At 38.6% G+C, this 23,510-nt stretch overlaps 1 protein-coding gene across 3 annotated transcripts in view; it reads right to left on the reverse strand.

Moving 5' to 3' along the window:
- Positions 1-1,192: 1,192 nt before the first annotated feature.
- The window catches only part of LOC126334997 (sodium-independent sulfate anion transporter-like), a 317,982-nt gene continuing 295,664 nt past the window's right edge, over positions 1,193-23,510 (reverse strand). Inside the window, exons 8-13 of one of the 3 annotated variants that reach the window (XM_049997813.1) lie at positions 16,170-16,310; positions 13,654-13,799; positions 12,066-12,230; positions 9,606-9,759; positions 1,900-2,030; positions 1,205-1,513 (exon numbers count right to left, since the gene is read on the reverse strand). In XM_049997813.1, the coding sequence (XP_049853770.1) occupies positions 1,972-2,030; positions 9,606-9,759; positions 12,066-12,230; positions 13,654-13,799; positions 16,170-16,310 (665 nt within the window). In that variant the 3' untranslated portion in view covers positions 1,205-1,513; positions 1,900-1,971. Of the gene's footprint in view, positions 1,514-1,899; positions 2,031-9,605; positions 9,760-12,065; positions 12,231-13,653; positions 13,800-16,169; positions 16,311-23,510 lie in introns of all 3 variants that reach the window. The other 2 variants (XM_049997814.1, XM_049997815.1) reach the window with 2 other exon arrangements.

A 23,510-nucleotide genomic window follows, 5' to 3' on the forward strand; every position in this document is an offset into this window, starting at 1 on the left:
ACTGTAGAAACTAAAATTTAAAGTATTACTATGTCAAATAATTTCGACTACTTTCTTAAGTTCCTATTATAAAATAAATTTAGATTGTATACTGTTGTATTGTACTATCAATTGCTATGCATGTAATAGCATGTTTCACACAAATCAATTACAAAAAATTACTAGTGGTGTTAATTGTACAACAGTTTGAAAGTGTAACTTTTATTGTAATCACCCTGTACGTAACTCTTGTAATCATTACAAGTGTACAGAGCATACTAATTCTCTGTCCCTCCTTAAGCAGTAATCTTCCCTTTCTCCAGTCCAAGATGATAAGCCACATTCTCAAAATGAGAAACATTTTACAGAGAGTTGTTTTTAACACTGTAATATGACAGTGGAAGAAAAATTAATTTGAAATACATTGTACACTGTTAGTTGAAAGACAAGCAACTGAAATAATCAGCAAAGCAGTGTAGTGAAATCATTATATTATTTATCCAAAACTTTATAGCCCATTCATTATCATAAATTTGAATACCAGTTAATAATAGGACTACATTTCCTGGAGAAAGGGAAAAAATATTCATTTTATGTTTTCTGTAGTAACCTTGGCTACACAGATAAAAACATTATACTTTTATTCTTCAGGCTTTCCTGGTGAGGCATTGTCATGTTGAATAATTGGGTTTCTGCTAGTTATTCATGTCTTTCCTGCACAATATTTCAACTGCGTGACTCGCAGTCTTCTTCAGGTGCGGTCTGTTACTGCTGTGAATAGCAGACAGCACCTGACGAAGACTGCAAGCCATAAAGTTGAAATATCATGCTGGAAAGACACAATAACTGGCAGAGACCCAATTTTTCAACGTGATACTATACTGTTGATAATGCCTGTCACCAGTCCAAGCTAGTTACAATGGAACTTGGAGAGCACATGCAGTTTTAGCCATAAGTTTTGAAAAACATCTAGCATTTACTTGTATCATTGAGACTTTTGCTCCATGTACTTTGAGTATTACATCACTGTTTCATTAATACTGAACCAGTCCCAAATTAGAATAAGGTTAGTATAAGGAGACATAAAAATCTTCAGTGTTGTTTTGACAAATCAGTTCAAAGCAAATACTTCACAGCTTTCTTTATCAGAAAATGAGGTGCATAATAAATTTGATTTATCTACTGATTTTGTCACTATTGCAATTAAAGACAGTTTTTGTACTTCAGCTTTTCAAAAGAAAGTAAATTTATTGATTGGTTTTCAGCTTTGTACATACTACCACCTAATAACATCTTTTGTCCTTGCATCAGCTGTGTTGAAAACCAGTTGTCATGTATTGTACTATCAGTAATATAAATATGTCTTCAGTTACAGCACACATTTTGTCAGTCTCTTTTCTCAAAGCATTATACTGATTCAAATTTAATCATTTGCACTTGAGGAACCACCATTTTCAAGTTCATGAGGATTCTCATCCAGTTACAAAACTGAGTTCAGAAATACCATTTTGTGCAGCCATGTACTTTTTGTGAGCTGTGAAACAAAACATAAATTAATTTGCATATTTGAGCTTTTTCATACTTGCTGACACAGGAAATATTTCAAACCTCCAATAAATCAATTATAAGAATTAAAAACGCACAACATGAAAATATTTTTTTTAGAAAAAATATAACTGCCTCCTGAGCAATAAGTACATTAGCCCAGTTTATGGAACTGTTGCACCCATCTCCCAATGCAAAACCATTGAAAGTCAACCTCCCAAGTACTGGAAAGAAAACCACGATTAAAGTACAGCAAACTAGAGTAAACATATGCATGTGCTTTACATCCTGTTCAAATGCATGTGCGAAATGTTGTTAATCAGAGGCAGTTACAGAACTGAAAACATTACAAATAGTAATGGAAGTAGATCTCACCTGTGATAAGACTCTCATCACTCATCATTTCTGTTTGATGTAGTCCTTAGAACATCTTCACTATGCTTGGCTTTAATTTACAGAAGAGAGGTGGCTGTTGTCCTTTAGTGAAGTCATGTGTAAGGAATCACCTGTAAGTAATTAATAACTAAATTTTCTTTCCTCCTGAGATTAAATCATCATATTAGGCTACACAACATATGAGGTCTGTTCAAAAAATTCCCAAACTTTGTCCACAAAATTTTTCTATGCTTACCATTTACTTATAGTGCATGGCCTCCCTTGAAAAATTCCCCTCCACGAATGATGCGCTGCTCCCAACCATGTTCCTACTTCCAAAAGTAGTCTTGATATGTCTCTTGGTGATCAACTGAGGCACCATTGGTGAAGTTTATTTCAATCTCATCTGTCATTGCAAATCTTCATCATTTCAATTGGGTTTTCAAATTTGGAACTGAAAAACCATCTTCAGGGGCAAGGTCTGGAGTGTAGGATGAAACAGCACACTGATTTCATTTTTTGTGCAATAATCATGCATCAACAGGGATGAATGTGCATGTGCATTATCGTGATGTAAGAGCCATAAACTGTTTAACCACATTTCAGGTCGTTTCCTTCTCACATTTTTCACAGGCATTACAACATATCCTGATAGCACCACCGATTAACAGTTTGTGCCCGTGCCATGAATTCATGATGAACTAATACTTCAATGTCAAAGAAAACTATTAGCATGGCTTTGACATTTGAACTCACCTGACTTGCTTTGTTTGGTCTTGGAGATCCTTTACTGACCCATTGTGAAGACTGAACCTTGGTCTTGACATCATAACTGTAGACACGCATTGGATCATCAGTTATGATTCTCTTAAGGAACATCTTGTTCCCTTTCACACCATCCAAAAGCTCTTCACAGCCTGCAAGGAGAACGTCGTTCTGGTCTTGACTCATGCGTCATGGAACAACCTTGGTGGCAACATGATGCACTCCAAGATGCTGTGCAAGGATTTCACAGCATGAAACAACTATAATGTTACATTATTCTGCAGTCCCTATGACAGACAGTCTTCAATTGGCAGGCCTGAGTTCATTGACATTCATGACATGAGTGTTGGAGGTAGTCGTTGAAGGGCGTTCTGAAAAAAAGGTCATCTTTAACTTCTGTGGAGCTATTTTTTAAACCATTGAACTATTCATAACACTGATTATGGCTTAAGCACTGACAACTATAGACTTTCTGCACCCTTCACTGTGTCTCTGTAAAGGTTTTCTTGAGTTTAATGCAAAATTTAATGGAGATGATTGCTCCTCTAACTCTGTGACCTCAAAATTCGCAGACTGTCTAACACAGTGCTCTATTCAATACAGTACAGAATAATAACTAACTGACATACAACACTGAAACTTCTGGCAGTTACACATTAAACAATAGGCATGTGCAGGGTTGCCAGCCATATTTTGCTCCAGCACACCCTTGGTGCAAATTTTTAAACATTCCAGAACTTTTTGAACAGATCTTGTAGTTATTGCGACCAGCAAAGCAGGCAGCATATAGCACACAATTTCTTAAAAACAAAGTCCTAACGAAATATAACAGTGGAAAATTCAAGATGGAATGAAACAATATTATGAAAAGGAAAGTTGCTACTCACCATATAGCAGAAATGGCCTCCACCCAAAACCAATTAATTATTCCTTATTTCCATTCTCTTTTTTAAGAACTGCTACTTCTGATTTTGCTATTTCAGTTTTTCCACTCCACTCCAAAACAGAATATAGTCTTCAATTACTTCTTGTCCAGACCCACACATACAGACATAAATGCAACTCACACACACATGACTGCAGTTTCAGACAACTGGTGCCACACCGCAAACAGCAGCACCAGTGCATGATGGGAGTTGTGACTGGGTGGGTGTAAGGAGGGGGGAAGAGATATTAGGGTAGGGATGGTGGACAGTGCGGTGCTTCGAGGGAGCACACAGGGTTGACAAGGAGAGAGGGTGTAGGACAGTTATGGGCAGACAGGAGGTTAGACGGAGAGCAGGTAGAGGTAGGCATGGGTCGGGGGAGGGATGGTGGGGTGGGTGGGGAAGGATAGCAGAAATGGAGAGTTGTAAAAAGACTGGGTGCAATGGTGGAATGAGGGCTGTGAAGTGCTGGAATGGGAACAGGGAAGGGGTTGGAAGGGTGACAACAATGGCTAATGATGCCACAGTGACCCCATTTTACAAATCTAGCAGGATCTCCAGTCACTCGTCAAATCATTAGGCCCATCCCAGAACCTCTCCCAAGACTCCCTCTCTCTGTTCACCCCTACCATTCCCCACACTCCTACCTTCCACATGCCTCCTAACCACCCAGGATGCCCCATTGTCACCAATTACTGTGCTCTTGTAGACCAACACCCTTGAACCTGTTTCCCAGATTCTTTCCTCTCAAAAAACAAGATACTAACCATTTCCTTCATTGACTCTCCACAGTTTCTGTCTCTTTACCACATAGTGCCCTGCTCCACACTATTGATGCCACCTCCCTTTAGACTAACATCCCTAATGCCCATGGCCTTACCACTATTGAACGCTTCCTTTCCCAATGTCTGATAATTTCCACACCAACAACCTCCTTCCTAGTCACCATGACCAACTATTTACTCACTCACAATTACTTCTCCTTTGAAGGCATTACCTACAAACAGATCCAGGGAATGACAATGGGCACCTGCGTGGCACCATCCTATGCCTATCTATTCATGAGCCATCTTGAGGAATCCTTCCTAAACACCCAGAATCCTAACCCCTCATCTGATTCAGATTCATTGATGACATCTTTGCAATTTGGATTGAGGGTGAGGACACCCTACCCACATTCGTCCAGAACCTCAACAACTTCTCCCCCATTTGCTTCATCTGATCCCAGTCAACCCAACAAGCCACCTTCCTAGATGTTGACCTCCATCTCTAAGATGGTTACATCAGTACTTCTGTCCATATCAAACCTTCTAACTGCCAGCAACACATCCACTTAAACAGCTGCCACCCATTCCATACCAAGAAGTCCCTACCTTACAGCTGTGGTAAGTGGCTCATCTCAAAAAATACCAATTATCTCACTGAAGCCTTCACAGACCATAGTTATCCTCACAACCTTGTACAAAAACAAATCTCTTGTGCCTTATCTTTCAGACTTCCACCACCTCCAAAAGTCCCAACATCCAGCCACAGAGGAGCTTGGTATTCTGCTGTTCACCAAACATAGACAATATACTCATCCATCACTGCACCACCCCTGCTCTCAACCCCTTACCTCATGCCTCATCCCCTGTAATAGACCTAGATGCAAGACCTGTCCTGTACATCTTCCAACCACCACCTACTCCATTCCAGCCACAAACATCACCTGTCCCATCAAAGGCAGAGTACCTGTGAAACCAGTCGTGTGATCTACAATCTAAGCTGCAACCACTGAGCTGCATTCTATGTGGGCACAACAACCAACAAGCTGTCTGTCTGCATGAATTGCTGCTGACAAACTGTGGCCAAGAAACAAGTGGGCTACCCTGTTGCTAAGCATGCTACCAAACATGACATCCTTCATTTGAATGACTGCTTCACAGGCTGTGCCATGTGGATCCTTTCCACCAACACCAGCTTTTCCAAATTGCGCAGGTGGGAACTTTCCCTGTAATACATCCCACATTACTGTAACCCTCCTGGCCTCAGCCTTTGTTAGTCATTGTCCTCACCCATTCAGGCCCTCCCTTGTTTCCCATTCCAGCACTACACATTCCTCTTTCTACCATCACACCCAGTCTTTTTATTTATCTCCTTTTCTCGTACCCACCCCCCCACCCCAGCGTCCTCCTTACTCCTACCCAGTCACCACTCCCATTATGCACTGGCATCAGTTGCTTGAGACTGCAGCAATGTGTGTGAGAGTTGCATTTGTATGTGTGTGTGTGTGTGTGTGTGTGTGTTTGTGTGTGTGTATCTGTTGTCTATTTTTGATGAAGGCCTTGCTGGCCAAAAGCTTTATTTGTAACAGTCTTTTTGTTGTGCCTATGTGTGACTCAGCACCTCTACTTATGGTGAGTAGCAACTTTCCTATTCATAATATTGTAACAAAATATAAATATTTTACCCTTGGTTTCTATTTTATGTGACACATTGTAGGTGCCCCTTCATTTGCAATGAAGGGGCACTTCCTGAAAGCTTTCTGAAAATATACACTCCTGGAAATGGAAAAAAGAACACATTGACGCCGGTGTGTCAGACCCACCATACTTGCTCCGGACACTGCGAGAGGGCTGTACAAGCAATGATCACACGCACGCCACAGCGGACACACCAGGAACCGCGGTGTTGGCCGTCGAATGGCGCTAGCTGCGCAGCATTTGTGCACCGCCGCCGTCAGTGTCAGCCAGTTTGCCGTGGCATATGGAGCTCCATCGCAGTCTTTAACACTGGTAGCATGCCGCGACAGCGTGGATGTGAACCGTATGTGCAGTTGACGGACTTTGAGCGAGGGTGTATAGTGGGCATGCGGGAGGCCGGGTGGACGTACCGCCGAATTGCTCAACACGTGGGGCGTGAGGTCTCCACAGTACATTGATGTTGTCGCCAGTGGTCGGCGGAAGGTGCACGTGCCCGTCGACCTGGGACCGGACCGCAGCGACGCACGGATACACGCCAAGACCGTAGGATCCTATGCAGTGCCGTAGGGGACCGCACCGCCACTTCCCATCAAATTAGGGACACTGTTGCTCCTGGGGTATCGGCGAGGACCATTTGCAACCATCTCCATGAAACTGGGCTACGGTCCCGCACACCATTAGGCCGTCTTCCGCTCATGCCCCAACATCGTGCAGCCCGCCTCCATTGGTGTCACGACAGGCGTGAATGGAGGGACGAATGGAGACGTGTCGTCTTCATCGATGAGAATCGCTTCTGACTTGGTGCCAATGATGGTCGTATGCGTGTTTGGCACCGTGCAGGAGAGCGCCACAATCAGGACTGCATACGACCGAGGCACACAGGGCCAACACCCGGCATCATGGTGTGGGGAGCGATCTCCTACACTGGCCATACACCTCTGGTGATCGTCGAGGGGACACTGAATAGTGCACGGTACATCCAAACCGTCATCGAACCCATCGTTCTACCATTCCTAGACCGGCAAGGGAACTTGCTGTACCAACAGGACAATGCACGTCCGCATGTATCCCGTGCCACCCAATGTGCTCTAGAAGGTGTAAGTCAACTACCCCGGCCAGCAAGATCTCCGGATCTGTCCCCCATTGAACATGTTTGGGACTGGATGAAGCGTCATCTCACGCGGTCTGCACGTCCAGCACGAACGCTGGTCCAACTGAGGCGCCAGGTGGAAATGGCATGGCAAGCCGTTACACAGGACTACATCCAGCATGTCTACGATCATCTCCATGGGAGAATAGCAGCCTGCATTGCTGCAAAAGGTGGATATACACTGTACTAGTGCCGACATTGTGCATGCTCTGTTGCCTGTGTCTATGTGCCTGTGGTTCTGTCAGTGTGATCATGTGATGTATCTGACCCCAGGAATGTGTCAATAAAGTTTCCCCTTCCTGGGACAATGAATTCACGGTGTTCTTATTTCAATTTCCAGGAGTGTATATACTACTACTACAATCAGTGATGAAAAAGTAAACATAAGAAATTAATACAATGAGGGAAACATATGTGAGCACAGGTGTGAGCACACACTTGTTTGTGTGCATGTGCATGGGGCAGATGCACGTGCCTGCAAGTACACGTTGTGCAACTTGGGACTTGACAGATTATCTGTAACAAAAAATAAAAGAAAAAGTGTGATTATATACATTGTTTTTCCATGTTCACATAGTAAGGAGAGGCTCATTGATGTGGAACATGTCAGAAAGCAGATCTTTCTAGATAACTTATCTCCTTTTTATTGTGTGGGATTTATTCAGTCACATAATGCAACATTATTTTTAGAAACTGATAATTAGAAATCTGGTTTTTGTGACAACTTTTTTGGGTGTGCAACCACTTTGTATCATATTCACCAACGTTTATGTCACTGTTCTAAATGGACTTCATTACAGTGGATCAGTACCAAATTCAGATCTGAAATTAAATTAAATGTTGTGAGGCTGGGGTCTCCCATTGGGTAGACGGTCACCTCCCGCAAGTCTTTTGAGTTGACGCCATTAGGCAACTTGCACATCAATGGGGATGATATGATGATGATGATGAGGACAATACAACACCCAGTCTCTGAGTGTAGAAAATCTCTGACCTAGCCGGGAATTGAAACTGGACGGCTTTGCATGGCATTTTGTTGTGCTGATCACTCAGCTATCAGGGCAGACTTATATGTTGATATTTCATTCATTTCATAATACATGAACCAAGCCTTGCAATTAGTAGAATTATAGTCAACTTCCAGAAAGAATGCTTGACAAGGTACTGATAAAAACTTATTGTAACATTTTTATAAACTGTTAATTGTTGCAGTTATGACAACAGATTGATAGTACAGTATCTGTGTATACTGTTTCATTAACTTCATAACATGCAGTTCGTTGCTGCCCTTACTTCTGTGAAATTATGCAGATTGCTCTTATAGGTTACCTAAAATTCCAAAACCAGTATTCATTCATCCTTTCCAGCACAATGGGTTGATGTTGGTTTGTGAGAGGTTTCAGCACATTGTAATTGGCTTTCCAAACCAGTCACATTGGAACTCTGACAGCACGCGCAGTTTCAACAAAACAGTTGGGAGAAGCATCTAGCATCTGCTTGTACCATTTAAACTTTTGCCCCATGTACTTTGAGTGTTACACCACTGTTTCACTAATAAGGAACCAGTCCCAAATTAACACAAGGAGTCCAAAAAAGATTTAGTGTTGGTTTGGCAAATCAATTCAAAGAAAATAATTTGCATCTTTCTTTTTTGGAAATTTAGGTTCACAACACATTTGGTTTATCTACTGATTTTGTCACTGTTGTAATTACAGACCATTTTGTACTTATGCATTACAGAAGAAAGTAAATTTATTGATTGGTTTTCAGCTTCACACATACTGCCACCTAATAACATATTTTGTCCTTGCTTCTGTTATGTTGAAAACCAGTTGTTATGTATTGTACTGGCACTAATATAAATATATCTTCAGTTACAGTGCACATTTTTCTAATTTCAGTTCTCAAAGCATTATGATTTATCTTCAATCATTTTCATTTGAGGAACCACCATTTTCAAGTTAATGATGATTCTAATAAGCTGATTTCAGAAATACCATTTCATGTAGCCGTGTACTTTTTGTGAACTGTGAAACAAGGCATAAACTAATTCACAGATTTGAGCTTTCTCATAGTTGCTGACACTGAAAATGTTTCAGACCTCCAATAAATCAAATACAACAGTTAGAAACACACAACAAGAAAATATTAAAAAAAGAAAACTGGCCCCTCAGCAATAAGGACTTGTGTAGGGAATTGTTGTTCGGCTCACCCAGTGGGAAACCACTGCATGTCAGCCTCCCAAGTACTAGAATGGAAACCATGTTTAAAGTATAGCAACTAGAGTAAACAATTTTTGTGTGCTTAACATTCTGTTCAAATACATGTGTGGAATGCTGTTAATCAGAGACAAACAGTTACTGAACTGAAAATGTTACAAACAGTAATGGAAGTAGATCTTACCTCTGATAAGACTCTCCAGTTCATTCTCATCTTGATAATCAACAAATTCTGTTGGATGTAGTCCTTGGAACATTTTCACTATGCTTGGCTTTAGTTTATAGAAGAAAAGTGGCTGTTGTCTTTTACTGAAGTCATGTGTAAGGCGGTCAACCACCTGTAAGTAATTAATAATTAATTAATTTTTTTTGTTTTTTGTTTTTTGGTTGTTTTTTTTGCCTCCTGAGATTAGGTCACTGGTACACTATGTTATCACATTAAGTGTCAACAATGTATTTATAGAACATCCTTACATACAAAATGCATGATTAAATACACGTTTTTCCATGTTCACATAGTAAGGAGATCCTCATCAATATGGAAAATATCAGAATAGATAACGTGTCTCTCTTTTCTTGTGTGGAACAGGTGTTACCACTGCAGCAAGGCCATTGGCAATTCATGTGGCTTTTGTTAGGTTGGTGCGTTTACTATTGACCCACTGCCACATCCAGATCTGATCTTTCATTGTGTTCGTAGTATCAATTGCTAAAAAATGTTAACAAGCCTAATTTTCCACAGGAAAGTAGGAATGAAAAGTCAGGGTTGATCATTATTACTAGCATTCATGAGGCTGCTTCACTGGGGATGCCAGTAAACATTGTGTAGCCTCAGTCACCAACAAGTACTTCGGTACTAATACAGTACTTTGTCTCTGTACGCACCTGCTCCTCGTCCATCAATACTAGTCCATAACTCTCAGTAAAGTGGAGTTGACTGCATCTCTCATTCCTCCCATAAAATCAAAAATAGAGTTCATTAACAACCAACACTAGATTTAGCATGAAATGTTAGTATATGTGATATTTATATTGTACTGGACAATACATTGTCATGATGAATGGCACTTGCAACAACAACCAAAACAGTGGTGTGTATAACAAACACAGCTAGAGCGTCACACACTCAAACAAGTTTTATTAAAGACTAGCTTATGTATTGTGTATTGTGTATTGAATTGGGGACCTAGAAACAATGGAGAGTCTTCATCCTGCTGTAGCCCTCAGTGGTTCACAACCCCACAACAGGCCACAGCAGTCAACCCACCCCACCGCCACCCCACACCGAATCCACAATAGTGCAGTTCAGCCCCCAGTGGACCCTCCTGGGATCATCTCTTACCAGATGAGTGTAACCCCAAATGTTTGCGTGGTAGAGTAATTGTGGTGTATGCTTATGTGGAGACAGTGTATGCGCAGCAATTGCCAATATAGTGTAAATGAGACAGAATATGGGGAACCAGCCAGAATTCACCGAGGCAGATGGAAAACTGCCTTAAAAACTATCCACAGCCTGGCCAGCACATCAGACCTTGACACGAATCCGCTGGGCAGATTCGGGCCGGGGACTGGCACACCTTCCTACTCAGGAGGCAGCATATTAGACAGCACGGCTAGCCGGGTGGGCGAAGATTAGCTTAGTACATGGCATTACCTGGGTTTGTATTTATTCCTGTCTTCTATTAATCCACCTCCTTCTTCCACCTCTGTCTGTCCACCTCCTCCACCACCCACTCTCTGTTAATCTCCTCCTACCCCTCTCTCTATCCATCTCCTCCTGTCTCCCCTCTCTGTCAATCTGCCCCCCCCCCCTCTCCTTCCTGTCCCTTCTGTCCATCCTCTTCTTCACTCTCTGTCCACATCCATCTTTCTCATCTTATTCCATCTTCTCTTACTCTCTTTGTCAATTTCCCCTCTCTTTGTCAATGTCCTCCTCCCCCTCTCCTTGTTAATCTCCCCCCTTTACATTCCTGTGACCATCTCCACCTCTCCCCTCTCTCTGTCCATCTCCTCCTCTTCCCTTTCTCTGTTCATTTCCTCCTTTTAAAGTTAAGAACAATTTATTCCATTTTTACGTGACAATCACACTAAGAATTTTTCCTCCTGAAGCTAATACATGGCCAGCCACTCTGCCTCCTTGTAAATTTACAAACTGAAACTTAATTTTGAATGCAGGAGATGCCCATTGTGGTTAGCACTTATTCTCACACATCCTTCAGTGCTCCTTTTGAATTACACATTTGTGCTGGGTACTGTCATGTGATCTGCAGAAATTGAGGTGGTTCCCTAATTTGCAACCTCCACATGTATTGTTTTTATGCAAGGATAACATTCTTTAGTAATGTGGATAATTTGTTGTACACAGAATGGTGATAAACAGTACCTAATAATTTACCAGTATCTGGTATGAAGCTAAGTGTGTCACCCACAATTTCTGTCCAAAAATTGATACCAAAGCAAATCTAATGCCTCATTTTCATGATTATTTGATGATTTATGTACATTTGCTCTCAGCTGGTTACTGCCTTAATTTATTATCTCACTCTGTGTGGATTGTAAATCATACATAATTAAAATGCAAGCCATGAACTCTGTCTCTTTGTTCGCAGAAATTTACTAATGAAAGTATAAAATAATTTATTACCTTGGCTGCAGTGTAGTCTGACACAAATATATGTGAACAATTAATTACAACAGGCATATCATTCCTCATGCTGTGCTTCACTACCAAGTTGCGTACATATTCAACAGAAGGAAAAATAAGACACCTATCTGGAGTAAGCTCTAGATAGTCAGTACCCTCTGCAGTCTGAAATGAAAGAGAAGTTTATTGTTAATGAGAATCTAGTTAACCTGTTAATATATTATAAGTAATTATTCATGGAAAAAAGCTACTGTCTTTGTAGAAAGTACAAGAGTTATTACTTTTTGTGTATGATATATTATTGTGTTAATTATCAGATAGACAAAAGTTTAGGTGTAAATGCAAATGTAAGATCATGTTAGACTCACCAGAAATAAAATTAAGCTGATAGATTTGAATTGGAACTTTGGAGAATAAATGTTATCTACAATAAAATCTTGCTTTGCATCACATACCAGAACTACATTTACACCATATTTTCTTTCTTTTTCTGTCCTTCCCTTTCATTCTAACATCCCAGAGCCCGAACATCCATCCATTTTATTTTTCCATTAATCTTCAGTTGCCTAAAAGTCCTATGTGCTTGTGTTACTTTTGTGGTGTTTTCTTCTTTCGTATCATTCCTCTTCTGCCTCTGTTGTTTCATTTCCTATGACTTCTGGCTGAATGTTGTTCTTATCATTACTCTATGTTCTTTGTTTATACTTATATTTTTATTCCTAGTTAAAATCTCTAAAGATTTCCATTTTTTCCTATTAAAAAATCGCTTAACTCCACCTACACAGGCCATAAAGGCTCAACGGTACTGACTGGCCACCTTGCCACCCTCAGTTCACAGGGATCACCTGATGTGGATATGGAGGGGTATGTGGTCAGCAAACTGCTCTCCTGGCCATACGTCAGTTTCTGAGACCAGAGTCACTACTTCTCAATTAAGTAGCTCCTCAGTTTCCCTCACGTGGGGTGAGTCCACCCCACTTGCCAACAGACTGGATGGTCACCTGTCCAAGTGCTAGGCCAGTCTGACAGTGCTTAACATCGGTGATCTGATGGGAATTGGCATTACTACTGCGGTAAGGTCATTGTCTTATATCCTCATGTAATGGGATGGACATATTGATCAGTTATGTTGGAAATCTTTTCAGTGGCTGCATATTAGTGTGTGCAGTAGTTCACCTGGGTATCCTGTTTTGCTAATTTTATTCATAAATGAATCAGGTCTTGATAATTTTTTTCAGAATTTCACTCCAGAGTCATACACTCAGAGTAATGAGACAGATTATCTTTCTCGATATTTTCTTTGAATCCCTCCTTTTCAGTTTATTAGCATGTACTTCATTCCAAATTGTATTCGAATACATGTTTTTGACCATTTATTTAGAATAACCTAGAATCTCACTTATCATCTTGCATGTCTTTTCCTTTGTGAAATTTTTCCTTGTCAATGTCAAGGGTGTTGTAATGCACGATATTAATTCTGGAAACTCCAAATTTAATTTTAAATTTTATGTTAGTCTGAATATGTTTGATAGGTCAGTTTTATCAAGTGAAATAATGATAAGTCAAATTTTGAACTATAAATACTTACTTTCTTTGTCTCAATCATTATTTTTGGTCGTGCAACATTGTAAAGAATGAACACTACATTGAAACCAATTCCCACAAGGATTCCTAGTTCCAGTTGCAGTATCAGACAGGCAAAAAGTGTTGCAAATCCAGGGATCAGATCATTTTCTGGAAAGAAGGAACATTTTGATTTTGCAGATTATGATCAGGCAATGAAAGCAATACAATATAGCATAATTACTTCACAGAGTCTGTTATGTAACCTAGAAACAATCAAGTAGCATTATCATCTGGCTGGCCCCAAGGGATGGACAAGCTGCATGTTAAGCAAAGTTTTCTTTCAGGGGAAACATACTGTATATATTTCTTCACACTGTAAATATATTAAAAACAAAGATTCCAAGACTTACCAAGCGGGAAAGCGCCGGCAGACAGGCACATGAACAAAACACACAAACACACACACAGAATTACGAGCTTTCGCAACTGGCTGTTGCTTCGTCAGGAAAGAGGGAAGGAGAGGGAAAAATGAAAGGATGTGGGTTTTAAGGGAGAGGGTAAGGAGTCATTCCAATCCCGGGAGCGGAAAGACTTCCCTTAGGGGAAAAAAAGGACAGGTGTACACTTGCACATTACACCTTAAGGATAACCAAATATCTGCTAAAATTACTATTTGTATTTGTGTTGCTGATTTCTTGAAAGAAGGGAAATAGTAAACAGTCCTCCTCTTAAGTAACATGAAGTTGAAAATCTAGCTCAATGTCCCTTCCAACAGACAGACATAGCTGCAAACACGAAAATAAAAATTCTTATTTTATATAATTTATAATGTCAGGGCAATTCTATTTCAGTCTTGGCAGTAGAAATAATGGTTGGTGACAATTATATAGGGGCACAGAGCATGAATCAAGGTACCAAAATGCTGTACAAAATTGAATGAATATGTCAAAAATGCTCTACTACAAAGTAGAGCATTTGGATTAAATTAACGTATTATTGTTTTAAATTAGATTTTCACTTTTGTGTTGTTATTATTTAATGATTAAATAATTCCAAACTTTGGAAAAACAGAGGCAAACATCAGTGAAAGGACTTTGATTTAAGGGTGGTTTCAGAACAAAAGTTGCTTTTTTTCCATCCAGATGCTACCAGCAAGGAGAAACTTTTTCAGTTTTAAAATTTTACATTGCTTCCCATCGGGCATTTTATTTCACTGCTAAGTTATCAAATGTTTTGGTTGCAGCATTGTGTATCCCCTTTTGTGCTAAAGACAGCCTTAATGTGGAGTAATGGGTGTCATTTTTCTTTCTGGTATTTCAGTTATGAAATTCATTGCTCCTTTTGACAGCAGCAGATTATTTACAATAAACTTCATGAAACAGTACATGTATTGTGAAGCAGTAGTTAGAATGCTCAACACCTTAAACAAATGTCTAAAAATGAACATGAGTGAGCATCATATATAATTCTTACAACACGATTTTCAGCAATGAAAATGTTCTTTCTTAATAATGAGTTAACCCAGAATACTATTCTATAGAACATTTTGATGAAAATATGTCTACTTATTGTCTTTGCTCTGATTCTAAGTGAGAATGTGACTGAACTAAGTTGTTTTAGGAGTTCAAAAATGTGTTTTTTCTAGTTTAAATTTTTGTCAATATAGACACCTAAGTTTCCACACCATTTATTATTTCCTCACCATGTGTTAAACTTATTATTGGTGTATTACCCCTAGATGTGCAGATTTTAATATGCTGTATCTTTTTTACTAACACATGATAATTCTGACTATTATCAGAGCTGCAATGAAAAAAAAAAAAAATACCTTACTCCAATGTTCACTAATTTGAAACACAATTCTGTGAACCTGTAAAACCCTAGGATATTATCACCATTAGCTGTATTTGGCATATTGAAGAATAAGGATTCACTGGATGTACAATGGTCCTATTATGAGGATATTAATGTTTGGAGCCAATAATACAGTCTCACAGTAGGATTTGCTTTTTTTTTTTATAAAAGCTTTCACCCTTGTCTCACAGTGCTTGTTACCTTCTTCTCTGATTTACTAGATCGTCAATATATAAAATCAAACATTTTAAACTAAAAAAATTGTTTGTTAATAGATTTCATATTGAGTTTAAGGTCATACTAAAGCTTCATATGAGGCATACATATTAATGTCAAACACTGCTTCTCTAGCTTGACTAAACACAGGGAAGTTACTGTGTCAACCAAAAGCTGACTCCCTGATCTTGTCAAGAACAATGCAAATTAATGAACATTTAGTCAAAGTGCATATTTTGTTCTCAGTAACTTGATCTACCAGTCATTACTTCTGTTTTTGTCACACATCATCTTTCTAGTTTTGTACTGATAAATTTACACCACTTCATTCATATAGATGGATTTAAGCTCTGGGTTTCATTTTTAATCAGATAACTAATTCATGTATTGATGATTATAATTGTAATTGTATGTCTTCCTCTGTGCATTGATATCTAATTAACCATATGTTATCATGTGAATACTTACTCTTTGTCTTCCAGATTGGGACAACAACTTTGACTTCAACCATAAATATCACAGCAGCTATGATTATGGCAGCAAGACATGATTTTGGTATAAAGCAGAAACAATTAGCAAAGAAAAGAAGAGATAAAATCACCAAAAGTCCTGTGAAGAAGAGAGAAAAAAATTGCAGAAGACTGTCATCTCCATTTCACATTTATAAGTTAGTACTGGAGTACACAACAAACTCACACGTCTGATATAGCTACAAAACAGTATTTTTTAGTATTAAGTTATGACAATGAAAAATAGAAGATTGTTAGGAACATTTTTAATTTCCCATAGCAGTTTTCAATTTGTCTAAAATTTTCCATTCTTACACTTGTAAAAATAGCGCAGAACAATATCAGAACAATATCACATAAGTAAAAATGTCTAATTTTTCAATTCAAAACAAAATAAGTATCCTACAAAAATGGAAAGCTAAGATATTACTCAGTTTCAGTTTTGATTTTTGTACATTGTACCTTGAATGAGATAAGCAAAAATACTCATTGTTTTACTTTGTGTAAATTTTGTCATCATCAGCTATGCAGCAATGACTGCCAGATGATGGTTTCATCCAAATATCTCCATGCACTATGGTATTTAACAGTTGGTATCCATGTTGCTCCTGTGTTTTGGTTAACATCACCTACCCACCTTTAGATCATCTTCTCATTTTTTTCTTATTTCTTGAATCCACTGAAGAGATTCCAAGTACCATCTACTTGGCTACACGTCTTGATGTCCCCCAATTATCATCATTATGAAGTCCTCCAGTTCAGTTTGTTCTCCCATCCATCAGTTTACTTCCTTTACTCACCTGCTTAGTTATTGTCTTCAGTTGCACTAAATGCTAAAATTCATCAATTGACTCTATAAATCTGTGGCAGCTTAATATATCTGAGTGGAGAATATTTTCTGTAAGCCTGTAACAACTACTCAAGTTATTTATATTGTGCTCAGTGTGGTGACTGTGTCTCTGTGGTGTGTCACTATTCTGCTATCTCACCTCTAGTACCCCATTCCTCCCTGTGGTGACACTGAATTTCCACACTGTGCTGCAACTTTGCTTTTAATCTGCCACATCGATTAGACCATCGAGAATGCTGCCATCACAAACAGTACAACCTCACTACTTTTTGGCAATGTCGATATCTCTCAACAAGTGCCTGTGAATTCCATAAACATTCTGTGTGCAAAACTGCTAAATATTTGCAAAGGCTTGGATGATACAACAATGCTGAAAGACATAGCAACAATGCCTTCATTTTTGCACCATCTCTCATCATCAATGATGTGAAGCAGTAAACTGTGCCATGACAAGTTCCAAATTTACTGAGTGACTTCACAATAAACATTCCACATTTTACATCGAGCGAATCTATTCCTGATACTTCTGATAAAAGTTCTGCAGAGAATCACAATTAACAATAGCTGCCTGCCTCGGTCACAAATGTTAATCTAAGTGCCTTCGATTTTTGCACAGGAAAAGTCATCACATGTTCCAACAGTAGTGATTATGAGTGTTACGACACTTGCTTCTACAACCTGAACTGTAAGGACACATCCAACAATGCCATTACAGTTGAACAACAATGCCCCACATCATATCACTCCATCATTCTGTTTCATCACCCATCAACCAGCAGACCATGGGATCAAGGTTAACATGATATTTCAGTACCTGTGCATTCCAATTTTCCAATTCTGGTTGTAGTGGTTCATGTCATGTGAGAGTAAAAGATATGTGGATGAACAAATATTATTTGAAGTGTACTGGTGTGCAACTTACTGCAAGGAAACAGCATTATTGCTGACACTCTTTCTATTCCTAAAACTAAGAGAGCTTTGGTTTGATGTTAACCATTGTGAAAAGATGTAGTCTAGCTTGTAATCTTAATGAGTGTGGATGAACGTATGATGGCTTAAGAGAGAAGAGATTGTTGTGAGACCACCATCTTTAATTCAAAGTCATTTTCTGTTCTTAAACAAACTTCTCGGCAGCATAAACAAGGTGTGTATTGAATAAATTATTCTCCATCTTACGGTTTCACATTTTCAGATATTTATGCATGTCTACAAGACATTTCTTTGGACAGTTGAAGCTTCAACTGCAAACTCTATATGGTCATTAATTTAAAGACTTTTAAACAAATCCACTTCAATTGACAGGCTTCCATAGAAAGGAGAATTGGACCGTAGTTAATGTAGACTAAGATTCCTACAGATTTAGCTCACAGTTTGATGGCCAGTAGAGACATTGAGAACATCTTACAGTCAGCATGTGGCAGCAGATCTCTAGTGTACCATGCACAATCCACTGAACATAAACATCATCTCATGAGATCTATTTGGTTATTTATTCATTTCAAAGATCTACACTCTTTTCTTAGAGAGACTGAATACTAAAGAACAAATTCTTTGAATCCATAATAATAATAATAATAATAATACTTAAATCAAAGCAGTAATTAAATGAATAATAATAATAATAATTGTAATAGTAATAATAATAATAATAATAATAATAATAACTTCCCCGTGCTGGCCCGGGGAAAAGAATAGGCCTCTGGTATGTTCTGCCAGTCGTAAAAGGTGACGAGAAGAACAAACCACTAATAGGGCTAACCCCCCTTTTAGTGTGATTAGTTGGTTCAGGACACAACTAAAGAAGCCTCGGACAAGCGCCGTCATGGTCGGGGACGACGCTTGAACACTATGCCCGCCCACAATGGTAACGACACTACTAGCCAACTGGAAAATGATTTAAATCCAAATAGAGGTGTTTTGCAGGATATGCTTCCTGCAACCACCCTAGAAGGAAAACAAAGACAGAGGATGAGATGGTCAGATGAAGTTAATTGACACCTCATGTTCTGTTATTACCAAGCAACAAACCTAGGAACCAACACAACTGGATACAGATCATAAATACACAACATTTATTACCAGATACCCAGAATTAAAATTTTTAACAGAACAATGACTAGCTGATCAGAACCGTGTAATAATAAAAAATAACAGGATACCCCAGTCAGAAATAGAAAACATCAAACAACAAGTATAACAAATAACGATCAATCAGAAGAAGAAGAAAATACAGTAATGGACTCACACATCCCAGAGCAAACAAACAAAGAACAACACACATCAATTAAACAATCAGAGGAAAACGAAATCTTAAGACTGCCACCAGAACAAGTACAAATAGAACACAAAGTGACACGCATGTTAGATATAGAAGAAAAATTTCAGCTGACATATATAGAATACAAAGGCGCAAGTACAGACATTAGACCATTCTTGCATAGACCACCAAATAACCCACAAGTTGAAACAATAATAAAAACTATCAACACAATCATACACAACAAAATAAATTAAAACACAACTATGGAAGAGTTACAACTACTGGTTTATATAGGAGCACTCACTACACTAAATATACACACCAGGCAGAGATCAGAACCAACCAACACACAGAAGAAACCCACAAAACCAGCACGGCAACACAGGCTACAGATCAGAATAGAAAAACTGAGAAAAGACAGTGGACAGCTAACACAATTTATAAGACATCAAATTCCAGAAAAAAATGAAAAAGGTTAGGTAAAATCTCACAACAATAAGCAATAGAGCAATTAGATGAAAAGAAGCAGAAATTACAAGCATTGGCCAAACGACTTAGAAGATACAAAAAAAGTGAAAATAGAAGGAAACAAAACCAAACATTCAACACAAACCAATAGAAATTTTACCAGACAATAGATAACACACACATTAAAATAGACAATCCACCAAACATAACAGACATGGAACACTTCTGGAGCAACATATGGTCAATCCCCAGTACAACATAACAGGCACTCATGGTGGATAGAAGCAGAAACAGACACATACAAGATGATACCACAAATGTCTGAAGTGATAACTTTGCAACATGAAGTCACCAAAGCAATTAATTCTACTCACAATTGGAAAGCCCCTGGAAAAGATAAAACAGCAAATTTCTGGCTACAGAAGTTCACCTCAACACTTTCACATCTAACTAAATTATTTAACAGTTACATTGCAGACCCATACACATTCCCTGATACACTTACACATGGAATAACTTATATGAAACCTAAAGATCAAGCAGACACAGCAAACCCAGCTAAATACTGCCCCATAACATGCCTACCAACAATATACAAAATATTAACTTCAGTCATTACACAGAAATTAATGACACATACAACACAGAACAAAATTATAAATGAAGAACAAAAAGGCTGTTGCAAAGGAGCACAAGGGTGTAAAGAACAACTGATAATAGATGCAGAGGTGACATATCAAGCTAAAACTAAACAAAGAACACTACACTATGCATACATTGATTACCGAAAAGCTTTTGATAGTGTACCCCACTCATGGTTACTACAAATATTGGAAATATACAAAGTACATCCTAAACTGATACAGTTAGTAAACATAGTAATGAAAAATTGGAAAACCACACTTAATATCCAAACAAATTCAAGTAATATCACATAACACCCAATACAGATTTAGTGTGGAATATACCAAGGAGACTCATTAAGTCCTTTCTGGTTCTGCCTTGCTCTGAACCCACTATCTAACATGCTAAATAATACAAATTATGGATACAATGTTACTGGAACATACCCACACAAAATCACACATTTGCTATACATGGATGATCTAAAACTACTGGCAGCAACAAATCAACAACTCAACCAATTACTAAAGATAACAGAAGTATTCAGCAATGATATAAATATGGCATTTGGAACAGACAAATGAAAGAAAAATAGCATTGTCAAGGGAAAACACACTAAACAAGAGGATTACATATTGGATAACCACAGCAACTGCATAGAAACGATGGAAAAAACAGATGCCTATAAATATCTAGGATACAGAGAAAAATTGGAATAGATAATACAAATATTAAAGAAGCACTCAATACACTTACATGATCACAATGCCACAAATATAGAATACATCACATACATTCAGCAACAGAAAGATTCACATTAAGCAGAAAGGAAGGAGGAAGGGGATTTATCGACATAAAAATCCTACTTTATGGACAGGTAGACAATTTAAGAAAGTTCTTTCTAGAATGAGCAGAAACCAGCAAAATACACAAAGCAATCACTCATATAAATACATCAGCTACACCACTGCAATTTCATAACCACTTCTACAATCCTTTAGATCACATAACATCAACAGATACGAAGAAAGTAAATTGGAAAAAGAAAACACAACATGGCAAGCACCAGTATCATCTAACACAGCCACACATCGATCAAGATGCATCCAACACATGGCTAAGAAAAGGCAATATATACAGTGAGACGGAAGGATTCATGATTGAAATACAGGATCAAACAGTAAACACCAGATGTTACAGCAAGCATATTATTAAAGATCCCAATACCACAGCAGATAAATGCAGACTTTGCAAACAACAAATAGAAACAGTAGATCACATCACAAGCGGATGTACAATACTATCAAATACAGAATACCCCAGAAGACATGACAATGTAGCAAAAATAATACATCAACAACTTTCCATACAACATAAACTAATAAAACGACACGTTCCCACATACAAATATGCACCACAAAATGTACTGGAGATTGATGAATACAAATTATACTGGAACAGAACCATTATAACAGATAAAACAACACCACATAAAAAACCTGACGTCATACTCACCAATAAAAAGAAGAAATAAACACAACTAATCGAAATATCCATACCCAATACAACAAATATACAGAAGAAAACAGGGGAAAAAATTGAAAAATACATCCAACTGGCTGAGGAAGTCAAGGACATTAAAAAATATGTCTGCTTGTGTCTGTATATTTATGGATGGATATGTGTGTGTGTGTGTGTGTGTGTGTGTGTGTATGTGTGAGTATATACCTATCCTTTTTTCCCCATAGGGTAAGTCTTTCCACTCCAGGGATTGGAATGACTCGTTACTCTCTCCCTTAAAACCCACATCCTTTCATCTTTCCTTCTCCTTTCCTTTTTCCTGATGAAGCAACCGCTGGTTGCAAAAGCTCAAAATTTTGTGTGTGTGTTTGTGTGTTATTTTATTGTGCCTGTCTACCGGCGCTTCCCCTCTTGGTAAGTCTTGGAATCTTTGTTTTTAATATACTTTTTCCACGTGGAAGTTTCTTTATATTTTATTTAAATGCAATATAACATTTACTGTACAGTTAAAAGGAAGTCACGCTTGATGAAGATCCACATCACTTTCCATTTTTAACCAGACATAACGTCTGAGAAAGAAAAGAAATAATAATAACATCAATGCAATACAGCTACATCAAAATGTTTATATACAACTACGGAAATCTGTAATTATTGATACATGTTCAATTCCCCGAAAGTTCCTAAATGCAATGTAACATATACTGTACAGTTAAAAGGAAGTCATGCTTCATCAAGGTCCACATCACTTTCCATTTTTAACCAGACATAATGTCTGGGAAAGGAAAAAAAATAATAAAAGCACTTCAGTTTTGTCTCTGAAAGAAACTTTTCAACACAGATCTCCATACAATAACTCGGCTCAGGGTGAAATAATACCTCCTCTCATTAACCATTACATCTCAATAAAATTATAACAATTTACCTTTCATGTGAGAGGGAGTTAGATGGTTCTGACTATTGTGGCTAAATGCGAGTTCTGTGAGACAGACTATGGTGTCATTCACATACCAGCCGTGCTGGGCATCACAACCAACTCGGTTCCAGTCCATCACTGTGCTTTGCATGTGCATCACCCACACACAGCACCAAAACCAAGTATGGACTCTAAGAAAGCATTTTTCACGACCTCACATCGGCACAGTCAGATACCACTACCTCCCAGTTTGAGTGATGTCGCACCTGCATCAGCCATATCGTGTATGATTACATGTCTGCACAACCTCCATGAGACACTGCTTGTACTGCTGGATAATAAATGGACCATGCCTTACTTCTTTATGGTGCCACAACCTCATGCTCACTCTCACATACATTTTCCACCATCTCAGACATCTGACATTGGGAGAGTCACACCTACCACGCTGGCCTGGGAACTTCCCTTACATGCAGAGCCATTCTATGATCTGCCATCTGAGCTGTATGCTCATCACTGTGTGACACTGGTGTCACCTGCACCATAATGTGAATTACTGCTTCATGTACTTCCCTATATCAAGCTGCATTTCATGTCCATCTTGTGTATCGATGCTCCTGCAGCTCCCACATTTCCTACACCATGCCATGCCTACCTCATG

Source organism: Schistocerca gregaria, chromosome 2 (assembly GCF_023897955.1).
Source record: "Schistocerca gregaria isolate iqSchGreg1 chromosome 2, iqSchGreg1.2, whole genome shotgun sequence".
Classification (NCBI taxonomy): Eukaryota; Metazoa; Arthropoda; class Insecta; order Orthoptera; family Acrididae; genus Schistocerca; species Schistocerca gregaria.